The sequence below is a fragment of the Hemitrygon akajei genome, unplaced genomic scaffold, assembly GCF_048418815.1.
Source record: "Hemitrygon akajei unplaced genomic scaffold, sHemAka1.3 Scf000077, whole genome shotgun sequence".
Classification (NCBI taxonomy): domain Eukaryota; kingdom Metazoa; phylum Chordata; class Chondrichthyes; order Myliobatiformes; family Dasyatidae; genus Hemitrygon; species Hemitrygon akajei.
Window position 1 is genome coordinate 3,741,160 of NW_027331963.1, and position 16,821 is coordinate 3,757,980.

General features: G+C 48.9%; 1 protein-coding gene across 1 annotated transcript; it reads left to right on the forward strand.

Annotated features, from left to right (window-relative positions):
- The first annotated feature begins 11,007 nt into the window (after nucleotides 1–11,007).
- Nucleotides 11,008–13,022, forward strand: LOC140722467 (ribonuclease inhibitor-like). Its single transcript, XM_073037206.1, has 3 exons — nucleotides 11,008–11,494; nucleotides 11,650–11,817; nucleotides 11,982–13,022. Exons 1-3 carry the CDS (start codon nucleotides 11,415–11,417, stop codon nucleotides 12,067–12,069), a joined length of 336 nt encoding a protein of 111 aa, XP_072893307.1. The 5' UTR covers nucleotides 11,008–11,414; the 3' UTR covers nucleotides 12,070–13,022.
- The last annotated feature ends 3,799 nt before the right edge of the window (nucleotides 13,023–16,821 follow it).

The following is a 16,821-nucleotide window of genomic DNA, read 5'->3' on the forward strand; positions in this document are numbered from 1 at the left end:
GAGAGGTGGCGTTGTGGATAATGAAGTAGGTTTTCAAAGCTTGTGACAAAATTTAGGCCAGTTAGAAGAGTGGGCTGAGCAATGGCAGATGGAGTTTAATGCTGATAAGTGCGAGGTGCTACATTTTGGTAGGACTAATCAAAATAGGACATACATGTTAAATAGTAGGGCGTTGAGGAATGCAGTAGAACAGACTGATGTATAATGGTGCATACTTCCCTGAAGGTGGAATCTATTGTGGATAGGGTGGTAAAGAAAACTTTTGGTATGCTGGCCTTTATAAATCAGAGCATTGAGTATAGGAGTTGGGATGTAATGTTAAAATTGTATAAGGCATTGGTGAGGTCAAATTTGGAGTATTGTGTACAGTTCTGGTCACCGAATTATAGGAAAGATGTCAACAAAATAGAGAGAGTACGGAGGAGATTTACTAGAATGTTACCTGAGTTTCAGCACCTAAGTTACAGAGTTAGGTGTTTATTCTTCGGAGCATAGAAAGTTGAGGGGTACTTGATAGCGGTATTTAAAATTATGAAGGGGTTGGATAGAGTTGACGTGGATAGGCTTTTTCCATTGAGAGTCGGGGAGATTCAAACAAGAGGACAGGAGTTGAGAGTTAGGAGGCAAAAGTTTAGGGGTAACACGAGGGGGAAGTTCTTTACTCAGAAGGTAGTAACTGTGTGGAACGAGCATCCAGTAAAAGTGGTAGAGGCAAGATCGATATTAGCATTTTAAAATAAGAAAATTGGATAGGTATATGAACAGGAAAGGAATGGAGGGTTTTGGACTGAATGCAGTTCTGTGGGACGAGATGACGGGAAGCATTCGGCACATACTAGAAGGGCCGAGATGACTTTTGTCCGTACTATAATTGTTATATGGCTATGTGGTTACTATTCCTTATGTTGCTTTCCGAGGGAACAGACATGACAGTGAAATTCCCACACCCATTTCTGAATATCAAACAGATACACTTCCTGATTTTTGAAGAATATCATTTCTACCATTGTCACATTCTCTAAAGTAAATATGTCCACAATCACTGTTTTCCTGCGCTCCTTATCACAGCCGAATACATTGATTGGAGACCCGACACACGCCTGACAGGGTCCTGACACACTGTCAGTCCCCACACACGCCTGACAGGGTCCTGACACACTGTGAGACCCCACACACCCCTGACAGGGTCCTGACACACTGTGAGACCCCACACACCCCTGACAGAGTCAAAGATACATGGAAAACTTACAGCACAATACAGGCCCTTCGGCCCACAATGCTGAGCCGAACTGCCCTTAATTTAGAAATTACCTATGGTTACCCATTGCCCTCTATTTTTCTAAGCCCCATGTAACCATAATACAGAACATTGCGAACTCATAACTTGGCTGGAGAAGTCTGAACACAGAATCTAAGGTACTAAGTTACATTTGTTTTCCAAATCAGTCACGATTGATTTTCATAGATACAACTATATCTGACTCAATACTATCAAAATGTGATACTGAAGTTATCAATACTTTTCTCATGTGGAAGGTAATTCAACTATGCACCATTCTACCTAGATCACTCTGTTCTACTGCATTCCTCAATGACCTACTATTTACCATGTATGTCCTATTTTGATTAGTCCTACCAAAATGTAGCACCTCGCACTTATCAGCATTAAACTCCATCTCCCATCGCTCAGCCCACTCTTCTAAATTTTGTCGCAAGCTTTGAAAACCTACTTCATTATACACAACGCCACCTATCTTAGTATCATCTGCATACTTTCTAATCCAATTTACCACCCCATCATCCAGATCATTAATGTATTTGACAAACAACATTGGACCCAGTACAGATCCCTGAGGCACACCACGAGTCACCGGCCTCAAACCCGACAAACAGTTATCCACCTATACTCTCTGGCATCTCCCATCCAGGCGATATGTGAAACTTGCAGGGGGAGGGGTGAGCAGAGCTAGGAAGTTGGTTAGTGAAAGAAGGCCATAGAAGAAAGGAGAAGGGGGCGGAGAGAGAACCAGAGGGAGGCGTAGATGATCTTGGTGTGGCCACGTGTATTTCGGTGAGACCCGACGTAGATTGAGAGACCGTTTCACGAGCATCTACGCTCTGTCCGCCAGAACAGGCGGGATCTCCCTGTGGCCACCCATTTTATTTCCACTTCCCATTCCTATTCTGATACGTCAGTCCATGGCCTCCTCCAATGTCAGGATAAGGCCACACTCAGGTTGGAGGAACAACACCTTGTGTTCCGTTTGAGTAGCCTCCAACCTGATGGCATCAATATTGATTTCTCAAACTACCGTTGCTCTCCCCCTTCACCGTTCCCCATGCCCGCGTACTTCTCACGTTATCTCCTTGCCTGTCATCGCCTCCCTCTGGTGCACACCGCTCCCCCCCCCCCCCCCCACCTTTTTCGTTCTTCCAGGGCCGTCTGCCTCTGTCAAGAATCAACTTCCTAGCTCTTTGTTTCATCCCTTCCCCTCCAAGTTTCACCGATCGCCTGGCATTCTCTCCTCCACCCACCCCCACCTTTCAAAACTACTCTTCATCTTTTTGTCTCTGGTCTTGCCGAAGGATCTCGTCCTGAAACGTCAACTGTTCCACAGATGCTGCCTGGCCTGCTGAATTCCTCCGGCATTTTGTGTGTGTTGCTCGGATTTCCAGCATCTGCAGATTTCCTCTTGTTTGTGAAATTGTAGCCCAGTTAGCCTAACCTGAGTGATTGGGAAACTGTTGGAGTCTGTACATTATTTTAAATTACTATGATTGCACATTGCACATTCAGATGGAGACGTAATGTAAAGATTTTTAATCCTCATGTATGTGAAGGATGTAAGAAATAAAGTCAATTCAATTCAATTATTAATGTTCAGGTTTCGAGGTACTTGGAGCTACTTTTCACATTGTTTGTCAATGATTTAGATAATGGAATTGATGGCTTTGTGGCAAACTTTGTTGACGATACTGAGATAGCTGAAGGGGTAGTTAGTGCTGAGGAAGCAATGCGATTGCAGCAAGACTTAAAGAAATTGGAAAATGGGCAAAATGTGGCAGATGGAATACTGTGTTGGAAAACGCATTTTGGTAAAAGGAATAATAGTGCAGACTGTTATCGAAATGAGGAGAATGTTTAAACATCACAGTTTAATGTGGTATCATGCTGGCACCAATGCTGTAGGCCGAAGGGCCTATTCCTGTGCTGTTCTGTGTTCTATGCAGGTCCTGTGACAGCTGAAATCCTGAACCACCTGCTATAGAAATTCCTCGGTCTCTGCTTTCTTCTTCAGCACCCGACCTGTAATCGGCATGGTTTTCAAACTTGTATTTAAAGTCACAGACCAGTAGCATCTCCCCTGTCTCCCCTTTCCACAGACGTTGTCTGACCTGTACTCACATCTGAACTCCCGTCCTTCTACAGCTGTGCTGCAGAGGGCAGACGAGCATATTGCATAACTGTGGTGGACTGGAAGGCTCCACAACCGGTAGTCAAAACTGTCCAACGCATCACCGGCATCCCCAGCCTACCTTCCATCTGGGACGTATAAACAGAAAAGCTCCGGAAAAGGGACAGGGGCTTCAGGAAGGATCCCACCTATCCTGCCTATGGGCTGTTTGCCCCTCTCCCATGAGGGAGGAAGCTACGTAGCATCCAGAGCAGGACCACCAGACTCAAAATCAGTTACTTTCCTCAAGCAGTAAGACTCATCAACACCTCCAATGACTAAGCCAACACTCTATAAATAACAAACCCCACCCCAACACCAGCACGGTTTGAAAATTGTCTGTCAAAACCACCTGAGTTCAGAGTATCGAGCGCATTTATATTTATTGTGTTTTTCATTGCGTTCTTTATCTGAGTTTTTGTGCTGCATCAGATCCGGAATAATAATTATTTCCTTCTCCTTTACAATTGCGTATCTTGAAACTTGAATCTGTTGAGTATTTACAACACATACTCTTTCAGAGACACGAGACTGCAGATCCGCCATCTCAAACCATTTTCTGGAAGAACTCAGTGAGCTGAGCAGCGTCTGTGAGGATGGTTTGGGGCGGGGGGGGGGGGGAGGGATGTGTCAAAATGCTGACTGTCTCAATCTCCTGAACAAGACATTGACATTTTCTCCCCCAATCACCCTTGATCTTTGGATTACACTTTGTTGATCACAGTGCACATGCTGATCAACAAATACACTTTGTACGTTGAATCAGTGATGGTGTGAGGGGGAGCTGTGATTCTCCTTCGACAGAATGCCCACTATCCTTTTCTCCATATCCCCACGCACCATATCAGCACTGGGGAATAAACGTTTCTTCCAGAGGAACAATGATAACTGTGGCTGTAGTGAGAGGGTGTCCAGTTCGGGAGAGTCGGGGTCAGTAAACTACGAGGTAAATACTCACCTTCACAACACAATTAATGTGGAAATGTGATAATCTGATATTTATCTAGACCAGGCCTCTCTGGCCAGTCAGGGGTCTGTTAATCAAATTTACTCTACTGTACGAACATCCATTGATGAATCCAATTAATGCAATAGCTGTGAGCTAACTCGTGTGTGCTTAAATACTGAGTTCTGAGTTGAGGCATCTAACAGTTTGTCCACTGTCTCTTCCCATGGAAGATGTTCAACAGAAACACAAGGAGACTCTACGGGCACAAACTGAAACACTGAGAGTGAACACGATCCTGATGAGGGAGAAGGTGAAGGTTTTCCAGCTGGTTGATCGATACGCTGAGCTCACGGTCAATTCTACTGTTCGAGATCGGACACTGGTGGAACATGAGCTGCTGGCAAGAGGCAGAGACCACGAGGAGTGGAGAGAACAGCAATTCTGCGGAGAGCTGGAGAAAATCCGGGCGGATCAGTTGTTCCAGAGCAGCTTTTCCCGGAGTAACTCGGAATCTGGGAGTACGGCAGCAGTGGCGGGAGTCGCGGGGATCGGGAAAACCACAATGGTACAAAAGATTGTTTATGACTGGGTCACGGGGAAAATATACAAACAATTCCAGTTTGTCTTCAGTTTCAAATTCCGGGATTTAAACTCCATTAACCACAGAATAAACCTGACAGAACTCATTCTGGATCAATATCCTTACTTTGAAAATATCCTGAGAGAGGTCTGGAAGAACCCAGAGGGATTGTTGTTTATATTCGATGGTTTGGACGAATTCAAAGACAAAATTGATTTTGCTGACAGTCGGGGAGACACAGAACCTCAGTCCACATGCACAGATCCGGAATTCAAGTGCAAGGTGTCTGACATTGTGTACAGCTTAATCCAGCACAAGCTGCTCCCAGGGTGTTCAGTGCTGGTGACCACCCGCCCCACTGCGTTACATTTATTGGAAAAGGCTGAGATCAGTATCCGGGCTGAAATCCTGGGATTTTCTGGTGAGGAACGGAAGAAATATTTCTTCAGGTATTTTGAAGATCAGACTGTGGCGGCAGCTGTTTTCAAACATGTGAAGGAGAACGAGATGCTGTACACCATGAGCTTCAACCCCTCCTACTGCTGGATCCTCGCTCTGGCACTGGGCCCCTTCTTCACACAAAGAGTCAGGGACCCACAGCGAGTGCCCAAGTCCATCACCCAACTATATTCCTACTATATTTACAACATCCTGAGAAACCACGACCGTGAGATTGAGAACGCCCGTGATGTGTTACACAGGGTGGGTCAGATGGCCTTCAAAGGAGTGTCGGAGAAGAAGATTGTGTTTACAGATGGAGATTTGATGAACTACAACCTGCAGCCTTCCCAGTTCCTGTCCGGGTTCCTGATGGAGCTTTTGGAGAGAGAGGATTCTGCCCGGTGTGTGGTGTACACATTCCCACACCTCACCATTCAGGAGTTTGCAGCTGCAGTCGCACTATTCCTGAATCCACATCCCGGGGATATCCCGAAATTCCTCACTGGAGCCCAAAATACCACAGATGGGCGATTTGAGGTATTTCTCCGTTTTGTTGCTGGACTCTCCAACCCAATGACAGCTCGGGGCCTGGAGGAGTTTCTTGGTCCATTTCCTCATCAAACAACCTGCCGCGTGATTGACTGGGTAAAGGAGGCGGTTATACACCAGATAAATATCTCTGCTTGTGAAGATGATACAAGGAACCTCCTGAATACATTGCACTATCTGTTTGAGTCTCAGAATCGTGGACTGGCTCAGGACACACTGGGATCTATGGAAACACTTTCATTCAGTGAAATGCCACTGACCCCGATTGACTGCGCGGTCCTGTCTCATGTCATCGGATTCTGTGTTACAATAAAACACCTTGATTTTTGGAACTGCCGCATTCACTTTGAAGGAATACAGCGGCTGGGACCGGGGCTACACAAGTGTCAGGAGTTGAGGTAACCAGATTTCTGTCTCACTCTGAAATGTGAAACTGTTCCATTGTGTTGTTTCAATGCGAAGGAAATTGGGTAAAATCGGAGTAAATCAGAATGCAAAAATTTGTGACTAATGACCAGGGGACTGGTCAGTAATTCCACAGGGACAGGAAGGTTCTGTGGTTCTTTCTGATGGGATTTGGAGACTCCATCAGATCACGAACAACATCCATTCGCTTAATGGTAGTAAATCACAGGATTGGCCGCGTTTCTCGCTCCCTGTGACACGTCCATTGACATTGTTCCTTCTCAGTGTTAATGACAACTAGACCGACACAAACTGTAAGCGGGTATGTAGGAACTTCCCACCATTTTCACATTGACAAGAGAGTGTGAGCTGTCTTTCCCAGTGAGAGCTTTAGAAATGCTGCTGTGAGTTTTTCCTCCTCTGCCCTTCCCTGTGAGTGACTATCTCCATCACTCGACCTGTGTGACTTTTCTCAATCCCCGATACCCAGTCACCAAGTGGGCATCTTTTCTCCTGATTGTGGACCTCAGTTTAGAACAATCTCTCCCGAGGAACTACTTCCGCATCAGCTCCTCTTGTAGGACCAACTCTTCTCAACACTATACTCCTGTGGTATCTCTGTGCATACTTCCATTCCCACTGTTCGATCTCTCTGCATAAGTCCATTCCTCCTGTGCATTCATTTCTCCCTATCCTTCTGTCGGGTCTCTCTTCCCCACCCCATTTGCCCCATGGCGGCTTCTCTTCCCACCCCCGTTCCCCTGTGATATTTCTCTTCCACATCCCCATTCCTGCTGTAGGTTTTCTCTTCCCCGTCCTCCTGCCCCCTATGGGATCTCTCTTCCCCACCCCCTTTCCCCTGTGGATGGTCTCTCTTCATCCTCTCCCTTCCCCCTATGGGATCTCTCTTCCCCACCCCCTTTCCCCTGTGGGTGGTCTCTCTTCATCCTCTCCCTTCCCCCTATGGGATCTCTCTTCCCCACCCCCTTTCCCCTGAGGGTGGTCTCTCTTCATCCTCTCCCTTCCCCCTATGGGATCTCTCTTTCCCACCCCCTTTCCCCTGTGGATGGTCTCTCTTCATCCTCTCCCTTCCCTCTGTGGGGATCTCTCTTCCCCATCCCCTTCCTGTTGTCAGCTCTCTTCTCCGTCCTCCTGCCCCCTATGGAATCTCTCTTCCCCACCCCCCTTTCCCCTGTGGGTGGTCTCTCTTTATCCTCTCCCTTCCCTCTGTGGGGATCTCTCCTCCCCACCCGCTTTCCCCTGTGGGTGGTCTCTCTTCATCCTCTCCCTTCCCTCTGTGGGGATCTCTCTTCCCCACCCCCTTTCCCCTGTGGGTGGTCTCTCTTCATCCTCTCCCTTCCCCCTATGGGATCACTCTTCCCCACCCCCTTTCCCCTGTGGGTGGTCTCTCTTCATCCTCTCCCTTCCCCCTATGGGATCTCTCTTCCCCACCCCCTTTCCCCTGTGGGTGGTCTCTCTTCATCCTCTCCCTTCCCCCTATGGGATCTCTCTTCCCCACCCCCTTTCCCCCGTGGATGGTCTCTCTTCATCCTCTCCCTTCCCCCTATGGGATCTCTCTTCCCCACCCCCTTTCCCCAGTGGGTGGTCTCTCTTCATCCTCTCCCTTCCCCCTATGGGATCTCTCTTCCCCACCCCCTTTCCCCTGTGGGTGGTCTCTCTTCATCCTCTCCCTTCCCCCTATGGGATCTCTCTTCCCCACCCCCTTTCCCCTGTGGGTGGTCTCTCTTCATCCTCTCCCTTCCCCCTATGGGATCTCTCTTCCCCACCCCCTTTCCCCTGTGGGTGGTCTCTCTTCATCCTCTCCCTTCCCCCTATGGGATCTCTCTTCCCCACCCCCTTTCCCCTGTGGATGGTCTCTCTTCATCCTCTCCCTTCCCCCTATGGGATCTCTCTTCCCCATCCCCTTCCTGTTGTCAGTTCCTTTCCCCGTCCTCCTTCCCCCTATGGGATCTCTCTTCCCCACCCCCTTTCCCCTGTGGATGGTCTCTCTTCATCCTCTCCCTTCCCCCTATGGGATCTCTCTTCCCCACCCCCTTTCCCCTGTGGTTGGTCTCTCTTCATCCTCTCCCTTCCCCCTATGGGATCTCTCTTCCCCACCCCCTTCCTGTTGTCAGCTCTCTTCCCCGTCCTCCTCCCCTTGTGATATTTCTAATCTCCACCCCCATTACCCTTGTGGGAACTCTTCTCGAATCTCCTTCCTTCGGTGGGATCTCAATTCCCTCTCCCCATTCGTTCTTTTGGATCTGCCTTCCCCATCTGGGTCCTCCAGTGGGATCTTTATTCCCTAAGTCCTTCTTCCTGTCGGGATCACTTCCCCATCCCCTTTCCTCTGTCGGGTTCAACCTTGCTCATTCCCTTCCTCCTGTGGGGATCACTTCCCTATCCCCCTTCCTCTCTCGTGTTCTCCCTAGCTCATTCCCTTCCTCCTGTGGGGATCACTTCCCCATCCCCCTTCCTCTGTCGGGTTCTCCCTTGCTCATTCCCTTCCTCCTGTGGGGATCACTTCCCTATCCCCCTTCCTCTGTCGTGTTCTCTCTTGCTCATTCCCTTCCTCCTGTGGGGATCACTTCCCCATCCCCTTTACTCTGTCAGGTTCTCCCTTGCTCATTCCCTTCCTCCTGTCGGGATCACTTCCGCATTCCCCTTTCCTCTGTCGGGTTCTCCCTTGCTCATTCCCTTCCTCCTGTCGGGATCACTACCCCATCCGCTTTCCTCTGTCGGGTTCTCCCTTGCTCATTCCCTTCCTCCTGTGGGGATCACTTCCCCATCCCCTTTCCTCTGTCGGGTTCTCCCTTGCTCATTCCCTTCGTCCTGTGGGGATCACTTCCCCATCCCCTTTCCTCTGTCGGGTTCTCCCTTGCTCATTCCCTTCCTCCTGTGGGGATCACTTCCCCATCCCCTTTCCTCTGTCGGGTTCTCCCTTGCTCATTCCCTTCGTCCTGTGGGGATCACTTCCCCATCCCCTTTCCTCTGTCGGGTTCTCCCTTGCTCATTCCCTTCCTCCTGTCGGGATCACTTCCCCATCCCGTTTCCTCTGTCGGGTTCTCCCTTGCTCATTCCCTTCCTCCTGCGGGGATCACTTCCCCATCCCCTTTCCTCTGTCGGGTTCTCCCTTGCACATTCCCTTCCTCCTTTCGGGATCACTTCCCCATCCCCCTTCCTCTGTCGGGTTCTCCCTTGCTCATTCCCTTCCTCTGTCGGGTTCTCCCTTGCACATTCCCTTCCTCCTGTCGGGATCACTTCCCCATCCCCTTTCCTCTGTCGGGTTCTCCCTTGCTCATTTGCTTCCTCCTGTCGGGATCACTTCCCCATCCCTCTTCCTCTGTCGGGTTCTCCCTTGCTCATTCCCTTCCTCCTGTGGGGATCACTTCCCCATCCCCTTTCCTCTGTCGGGTTCTCCCTTGCTCATTCCCTTCCTCCTGCGGGGTTCTCTCTTGCCCATCCCCATCCCTCCAATAGGAATCTCTCTTCCGCATTCCGCTTTCTCCTCTGGAGTCTCTCTTCCCCATTTCCATTCCTGCTGTGTAGAATCACTGTTCCCCACGTCCTTCATCCTGTGGGATCTCTCTTCCCCATCTCCCTTCATCCTCTCGGGATTACTCTTCCTCGTTCCCCATCACCCTATAGGGATCCCTGTTCCTCGTTCCTCTTCCTCCTGTGGGGATCACTTTTCCTGTGGTGCGGGTCTCTGCGCGCATCTCCCATGGAGATTTTCCCACCCACAATTCTTCCTCTCGGAGGGACGATCTCTAGCCCTTCAACCCTGGCCCTTCCGACATTCTCACATCAGGAACACTATTCTAACTGTTGGGGAAGGAGACAGAATATGGGAAATTACAGAGTCACATTGACAGTAAATTATTGGCATTCAGTAGTGAAATTTGACAGTAGTGGGAATCCCAATCAGTGATATACTGAAGCGTTTCATGTTTCCAGAAATATCCGAATGACAGATATTCCCTCATACCCACGGTTTCAGTCTCTTTGTTCATTAGTTTTTCTCGTTGTGTTTAGACTTGGGGGTAATGACCTGGGAGATTCAGGAGTGAAACTGGTGTCTACGGCTCTGAGGAACCCGGAGTGTAAAATACAGAAACTGCGGTAAGTACCAGACTGTGGGAGATTGTGGTTACAGTTACTGGGTGTCAGAAATTGAACATCAAGCTGATCAGTAATTGTGTTACTGATAAACACTGGGAATTTCCGATGTCTCCTGTCTGTGTGTCCTTCACTCTCACTCTCTCTCAACCCCAGGCTGAACGATGTTGGCCTCACAGGTTCTGGTGCCGAGGATCTCGCCTCCACTCTCAGTGCAAACTGTACACTTACAGAGCTGAACCTGAGTACAGGTATCACCATCAGTCCACCTGTATGACTGTGCTCACTACCAGATACCCAGACCCCATGGGTGCATCTCCTCTCCCGATTGTGGGCCTCAGTTCAGACCCACCCCTCCCGTACAATCTATTTCTGGTTCATCTCATCTTATTGGATTATCTTTTCCCATCGGTATACTGCTGGGAGACTTCTCGTCCCCATTCCCCTTCGTCCTGTGAGACCTCTCTTCCCCACCCCCTTACTCCTGTGGGATCTCTCTTCCCCATCCTCTTCCCCTGCAGTTTCTGTCTTCCCATCACTTTTCCTCAGGTGGGGTCTCTTTCACCGTCTCCCATGGACATTTCCTCAGTCATAAATCTTCCTCACTGTGGGACTTTCTCCCATCCTTCATCCCTGCCCCTCTCAACCCTCTCACATCAGGAACACTTTTCTAACCATCGGGGAATGGGACAGAATATGTGGAGTTTAAAGGGTCACACCGACAGACGTAATTACTGGGATTCGGTGAATACCCTGGAGCTGGGCAGCGAGGGACATTGACAGTGATGGAAACTCCGATCAGTGATTTACTGAAGGGTTTAATGTTTCTTGAAACATCTGAGTGAGAGAAATTCCCCCAGACCCACGGTTTGAATCACTTTGTTCATCAATTTGTCTACTTGTCTTTAGACTTGCAATGAATAAACTGGGAGAGTCAGGAGTGAAATTGGTGTCTGCGGCTCTGAGGAACCCAGAGTGTAAAATACAGAAACTGTGGTAAGTAACAGACTGTGGGAGATTGTGTTTACAGTCACTGGGTGTCTGACACTGAACATTAATGTGATCAGTAATTGTGTTACCGATAAACACCGGGGATTTGTACCGTCTCCTGTCTCTCTGTGTCCTTCACCCCCACTCTCTTTCATCTCCAGGCTGTTCAATGTCGGTCTCACAGATTCTGGTGCCGAGGGTCTCGTCTCCGCTCTTAGTACAAACAGATCACTGACGGGGCTGGACCTGGCTTCAAACTGGCTCACAGACCGATCTGTCCCCGCTCTCCGCCGCCTCATACTGACCCTCCCGAGTCTGGAGTGGATCGGGTGAGTATTTGTGTTAATGTTCAATGTGATAAAATATCAGCGGATCCGCGGGTTTTCTGGTGATATTTGTCTGGGAGTGTTGTTGAAACATTAATCCCGTTCCTCTGTTACTGACACTGTTGTGTAATCTGTTTATTTCATCTTTATTCTCCCATCTGTTTCAGGCTGGTGGACAATCGGTTCAGTGGGACCGGGAGGAAAGAACTGAGATCTCTGCAGGAACCCAGACACGGACTGAGAATAACCGTGTGAACATCTGAATGTGTGAACATCCCCGCCCGCGGGATGGGGAGATTTGGCCGATTCCCCGCCCTCCCCTTTAACTCCCGCCCTTAACTTTCATGGCTGCACGCCGGGGATGATTCCCAACGGTTTTAACGGAACTGGCTCCAGTCTCGAGATTGGTGACGTCGGATGCGGTCTGCAGTGACGTATTTCCGCCTGCTCTCCAGCGGCGCAGCTTCCGCCGGATATGCGGTTTCGAGACTTCCCCCACGTGAGACCCCGGGGAACTGGGACCTCTGGAGGGAGTCAGATCCGGACTGAGAGTGGATCTGTGAACATCTGAATGTGTGAACATCCCCGCCCTCCCCTTTAACTCCCGCCCTTACATTTAATAGCCGCGCGCCGGGTATAATTCCCAACGGTTTTAACAGAACCAGCTCAGGTCTCGCGCTGTGCGTCGCTCGGAGCGGTCCCGCAGTGACGTGTTTCCGCCTGTTGTCCGGCGGGGCGGCTATCGCGGAATGTGCGGGTTCGACACTCCCACGTGACTCCCAGAGAATTTCCCAGACAGGAAGAGCCCGGGGTCCGGGGCTCAGTCTGGGACACTGGTGTTCTGGGCTGGGATTTTTCCCAGGAGAGAATCCTTTTGTTCCCTTTGCTGAGGACGGTGCATTCGGCAGCCTGGCCGATATAATGATGTTAAATTGACAAATCCCTCGGCAGTGACCCTGGATCTGCAGCGATCTCGGACACGGCCCTGAAGAGTGATTTTATAATCATCGGTTCCCCGATGCAGAGTGACGGTGAGAAACGGGACTGATTATTCAACCGGTCACTCGTTGTCGCCGGTCAGTTAATTGTGTGTGACTGTGTGTGAGTCGGGAGCAGTTTATTTATTCCCGCACGTCAGCAGCTCACACATTGTTTAATTTACATTTGTCATGATGAAATCAATAAACCGCTGTAACTTCCTGTCCTGGTACTGGACTCGAGTTTTATTTGAGGTTTCTGCTGCCCCCCGCACCCTGGGCACTGCAACAGTGTGTCGGAGCTCCTCACACTGACACAGTAGCGTCTCAGCTCCAGGCTGAGGGAGGTCAGACTGGCAGAGTCCAGATGCCCAGGATCTCATCTCCACCCAACCCACTTCCTGGCTAACTGACCCCCTCCTGCCCCCCGCAGAGCGTTAAAATAGACTGTAATATCAGCCGTGATTCAACCGAGGACCGGTGCAGCGAGGGATAGGGGATGGAATACCGGCTTTAAGTACGGGATGAATCTCCCTGCACACCGCCCCATCACACACGCCTGGTGTCAGACACCGGAAAAGTACGTCTCTGTAGTCGTGTGAGATATATCAAATGAGTTCTCGATTTTAAACAGATTACGGAGGAGACTCTCATTGTGTTCACCTTGGAACTGTAGCACTGTAAACAAATCAACTGGTCTATCTTTATGTTATCCAGTTAACTCTTTGGAAAAACTGCAGATGATTTGATATCCACCACACACACACACACACACACACACACACACACACACACACACACACACACACACACACACACACACACACACAGAGACAAACACAAAATGAATATACTTAGAAGTGGTCACAGAGACGGGGGAGGATGCAGTGTGCACAGACCACGAGAGGGTGGGCGGGGCACAAACGTGCAGGGAAGGACAGACGGGAATCTTAACCATAGCGGTTAACAATCATATTTGACTTCTAGGGTCCAGAAGTAGCCCAGGATGAAATCAAAGTTGAGGATAAATTTGCAAAACAAGTCTCCAGCCCTTTCCGTCCTCTCCCATGGTCCGTACTCCTCACAGGACGCCGTCCCTTCCCGTTCACTCGCACAGACCGCTATCCCAATCAAATGCCATTCTTTCCCATTCATTCCAACCATCCGCACTCCCAATGACCCCACCCCTTCCCATTCACTCAACCCATCCGCATTCCTAACGGGACGCCCTCCTACTCATTAGCTTGCATCGTCCAAACTTCCAATGGATCCCACACCTTCCCATTCACTCCCACTGTTTGCATACCAGTGTTCCCCGCCCCTTGCCATTCACTCCTACCGTTTCAACCGCTTCCAATTCACTCCAATCGTCCGAACTCCCAATGGGATCCACCCCTTCCCATTCACTCCCAATGGAATTCATACCTTTCCATTCACTCTCACCATCTGCCTCCCAATGGCACTCCTTCCAGTTCATTTCCAACGGGCCTGTGAACCTGGAAACTGGCGGGGAGGCCTGAGTTCCGTGTTTGACAGAACTCACGGCTGCACGTAGGAAATTTGACGGGAACGCCGATGGGTTTATTAGTTACACAGAAAGTCGAGGGTCGAGTGGATGTTGACGACTTCGTAAAACTGACGATGCCCTGGTGGAGACGGTGGATATGATCGGACTGATGGAACTTCGGCACGCCTTCCAAAAGATGGCGGGGGGAGGGGATGTAGGGGAGTGATGAGAGAGGTTTATTGCTTCTGTGTCCGCATGCCGGGTGAGTCATTGCGCCCGGTTCCCGGTGTCCACATAGCACACCGGAAGTTATACAGGGCACGGTTTCCGGTCTCCATATCCAAACTGGGAATTTTGCCAGGCACGGTTCCCGATCTCTGTCTCCACACCGAGAGTTTTACCGCGCACGGTGTCGGGTTTCTGTATCGACACCGAGAATATTACCACACACGTTTCCTGGTGTCTGTATCCTCCTCTCTCCACGACACTTGGAGTAATGACGCACAGAATCCGGAAATGAGGATGTCAGATCGGTCTCTATCGTTGGCGATATTTTTATTATTCATGATTAACAGTCTGCGCAATCGAGTGGAGGGTGGTCGAGAGTGTCTGTGCTGCGAGGGGCTCCTGATTGAAGATAGTGAATAGGGAGGGAACGATATAGGTAAAAAACGGGATGAGGTCCTACAAATTGAATTGAGGGAGTTAGGAGATAAACTAAAATGTCGGGCCACAAAGGTAATAATCTCTGGATTACTACCAGTGCCACGTGGTATTCAGAGTAGAAATAGGAGGATATTTCAGATGAATACGTGGCTTGAAAAATGGTGCAAGGGGGAGGGATTCAAATTTTTGGGGCATTGGAACCAGTTCCGGGGGAGGTGAGGCCAGTATAAACAGGACGGTCTGCACCTGGGCTGGACTGGAACCAATGTCCTAGGGGGAGCGTTTGCTACTGCATGTTCAGGAGGATTTAAACTAATGTGGCAGTAGGATGGGAACAAGTGCAGAGAGACAGAGGGGTGTAAAATGAGGGTAGAAGCAAAAAGTAGTAAGGTGAAAAGTTAAAGTGGCAGGCAGGCAAATCCAGAGCAAAAAGCAAAAGGGGCCACTTTTCAACGTAATTGTATAAGGGCTAAGAGTGTTGTAAAAACAAGCCTGAAGACTTTGTGCGTCGATGCGAGGAGCATTCATAACAAGATGGATGAAATGAATGTGCAGATAGTTATTAATGAATATGATTTACTTGGGATCACAGAGGCATGGCTCGAGGGTTACCAAGGTTGGGAGCTCAACATCCAGGGATATTCAATATTCAAGAGGGATAGACAGGAAAGAAAAGGAGGTGAGGTAGCGTTGATGGTTAGAGAGGAGATTAACGCAATAGAAAGGAAGGGCGTTAGCCTAGAGGATGTGGAATCAATATGGGTGCAGCTGCATAACACTAAGGAGCATAAAACGCTGATGAGAGTAGTGTACAGGCCACCTAACAGTAGTAGTGAGGTTGGGGATGACATTAAACAGGAAATTAGAAAGGCGTACAGTAAAGGAACAATAGTTAAAATGGGTGACTTCAATCTACATATAGATTGGGTGAACCAACTTGGTAAGTGTGCTGAGGAAGACGATTTCTTGGAATGTATGCGGGATGGTTTTCTGAACCAATATGTCGAGGAACCAACTAGAGAGTAGGACATTCTAGATTGGGTATTGAGCAATGAGGAAGGGTCAGTTAGCAATCTTGTCGTGCGAGGCCCCTTGGGTGAGAGTGGCCATAATATGGTGCAATTCTTCATTAAGATGAAGAGTGACATAGTTAATTCAGAAGCAAAGGTTCTGAACTTAATGAAGGGTAACTTTGAAAGTATGACACGCGAATTAGCTTAGACTGGCAAATGATACTTAAAGGGTTGACGGTGGATGTGCAATGGCAAGCATTTAAAGGTCGCATGGATGAACTACAACTACAAAAGAATAAACCAGGGAATGTAGTGCACCCGTGGCTGACAAGGGAAATTAGTGATAGTATCAAGCCCACAGAAGAAACATATAAATTAGGCAGAAAAAGCGTCACACCTGTGGACTTGGAGGAATTCAGAGTCCAGCAGAGGAGGACAAAGGGCTTAATTAGGAAAGGGAAAAAGATTATGAGAGAAAGTTGGCAGGGAACATAAAAACTGACTGTAAAAGCTTTTATAGATATGTGAAAAGAAAAAGATTGGTCAAGACAGATGTAGGTCCCTTACAGTCAGAAACAGGTGAATTGATCATAGGGAACAAGGACATGGCAGACCAATTGAATAACGACTTTGGTTCTGTCTTCACTAAGGAGGACATAAATAATCTTCCGGAAATAGTAGGGGACCGAGGGTCTAGTGAGATGGAGGAACTGAGGGAAATACTTATTAGTAGGGAAGTGGTGTTAAGTAAATTGAAGGGATTAAAGGCAGATAAATCCTCAGGGCCAGATGGTCTGCATCCCAGAGTGCTTAAGGAAGTAGCCCAAGAAATAGTGGATGCATT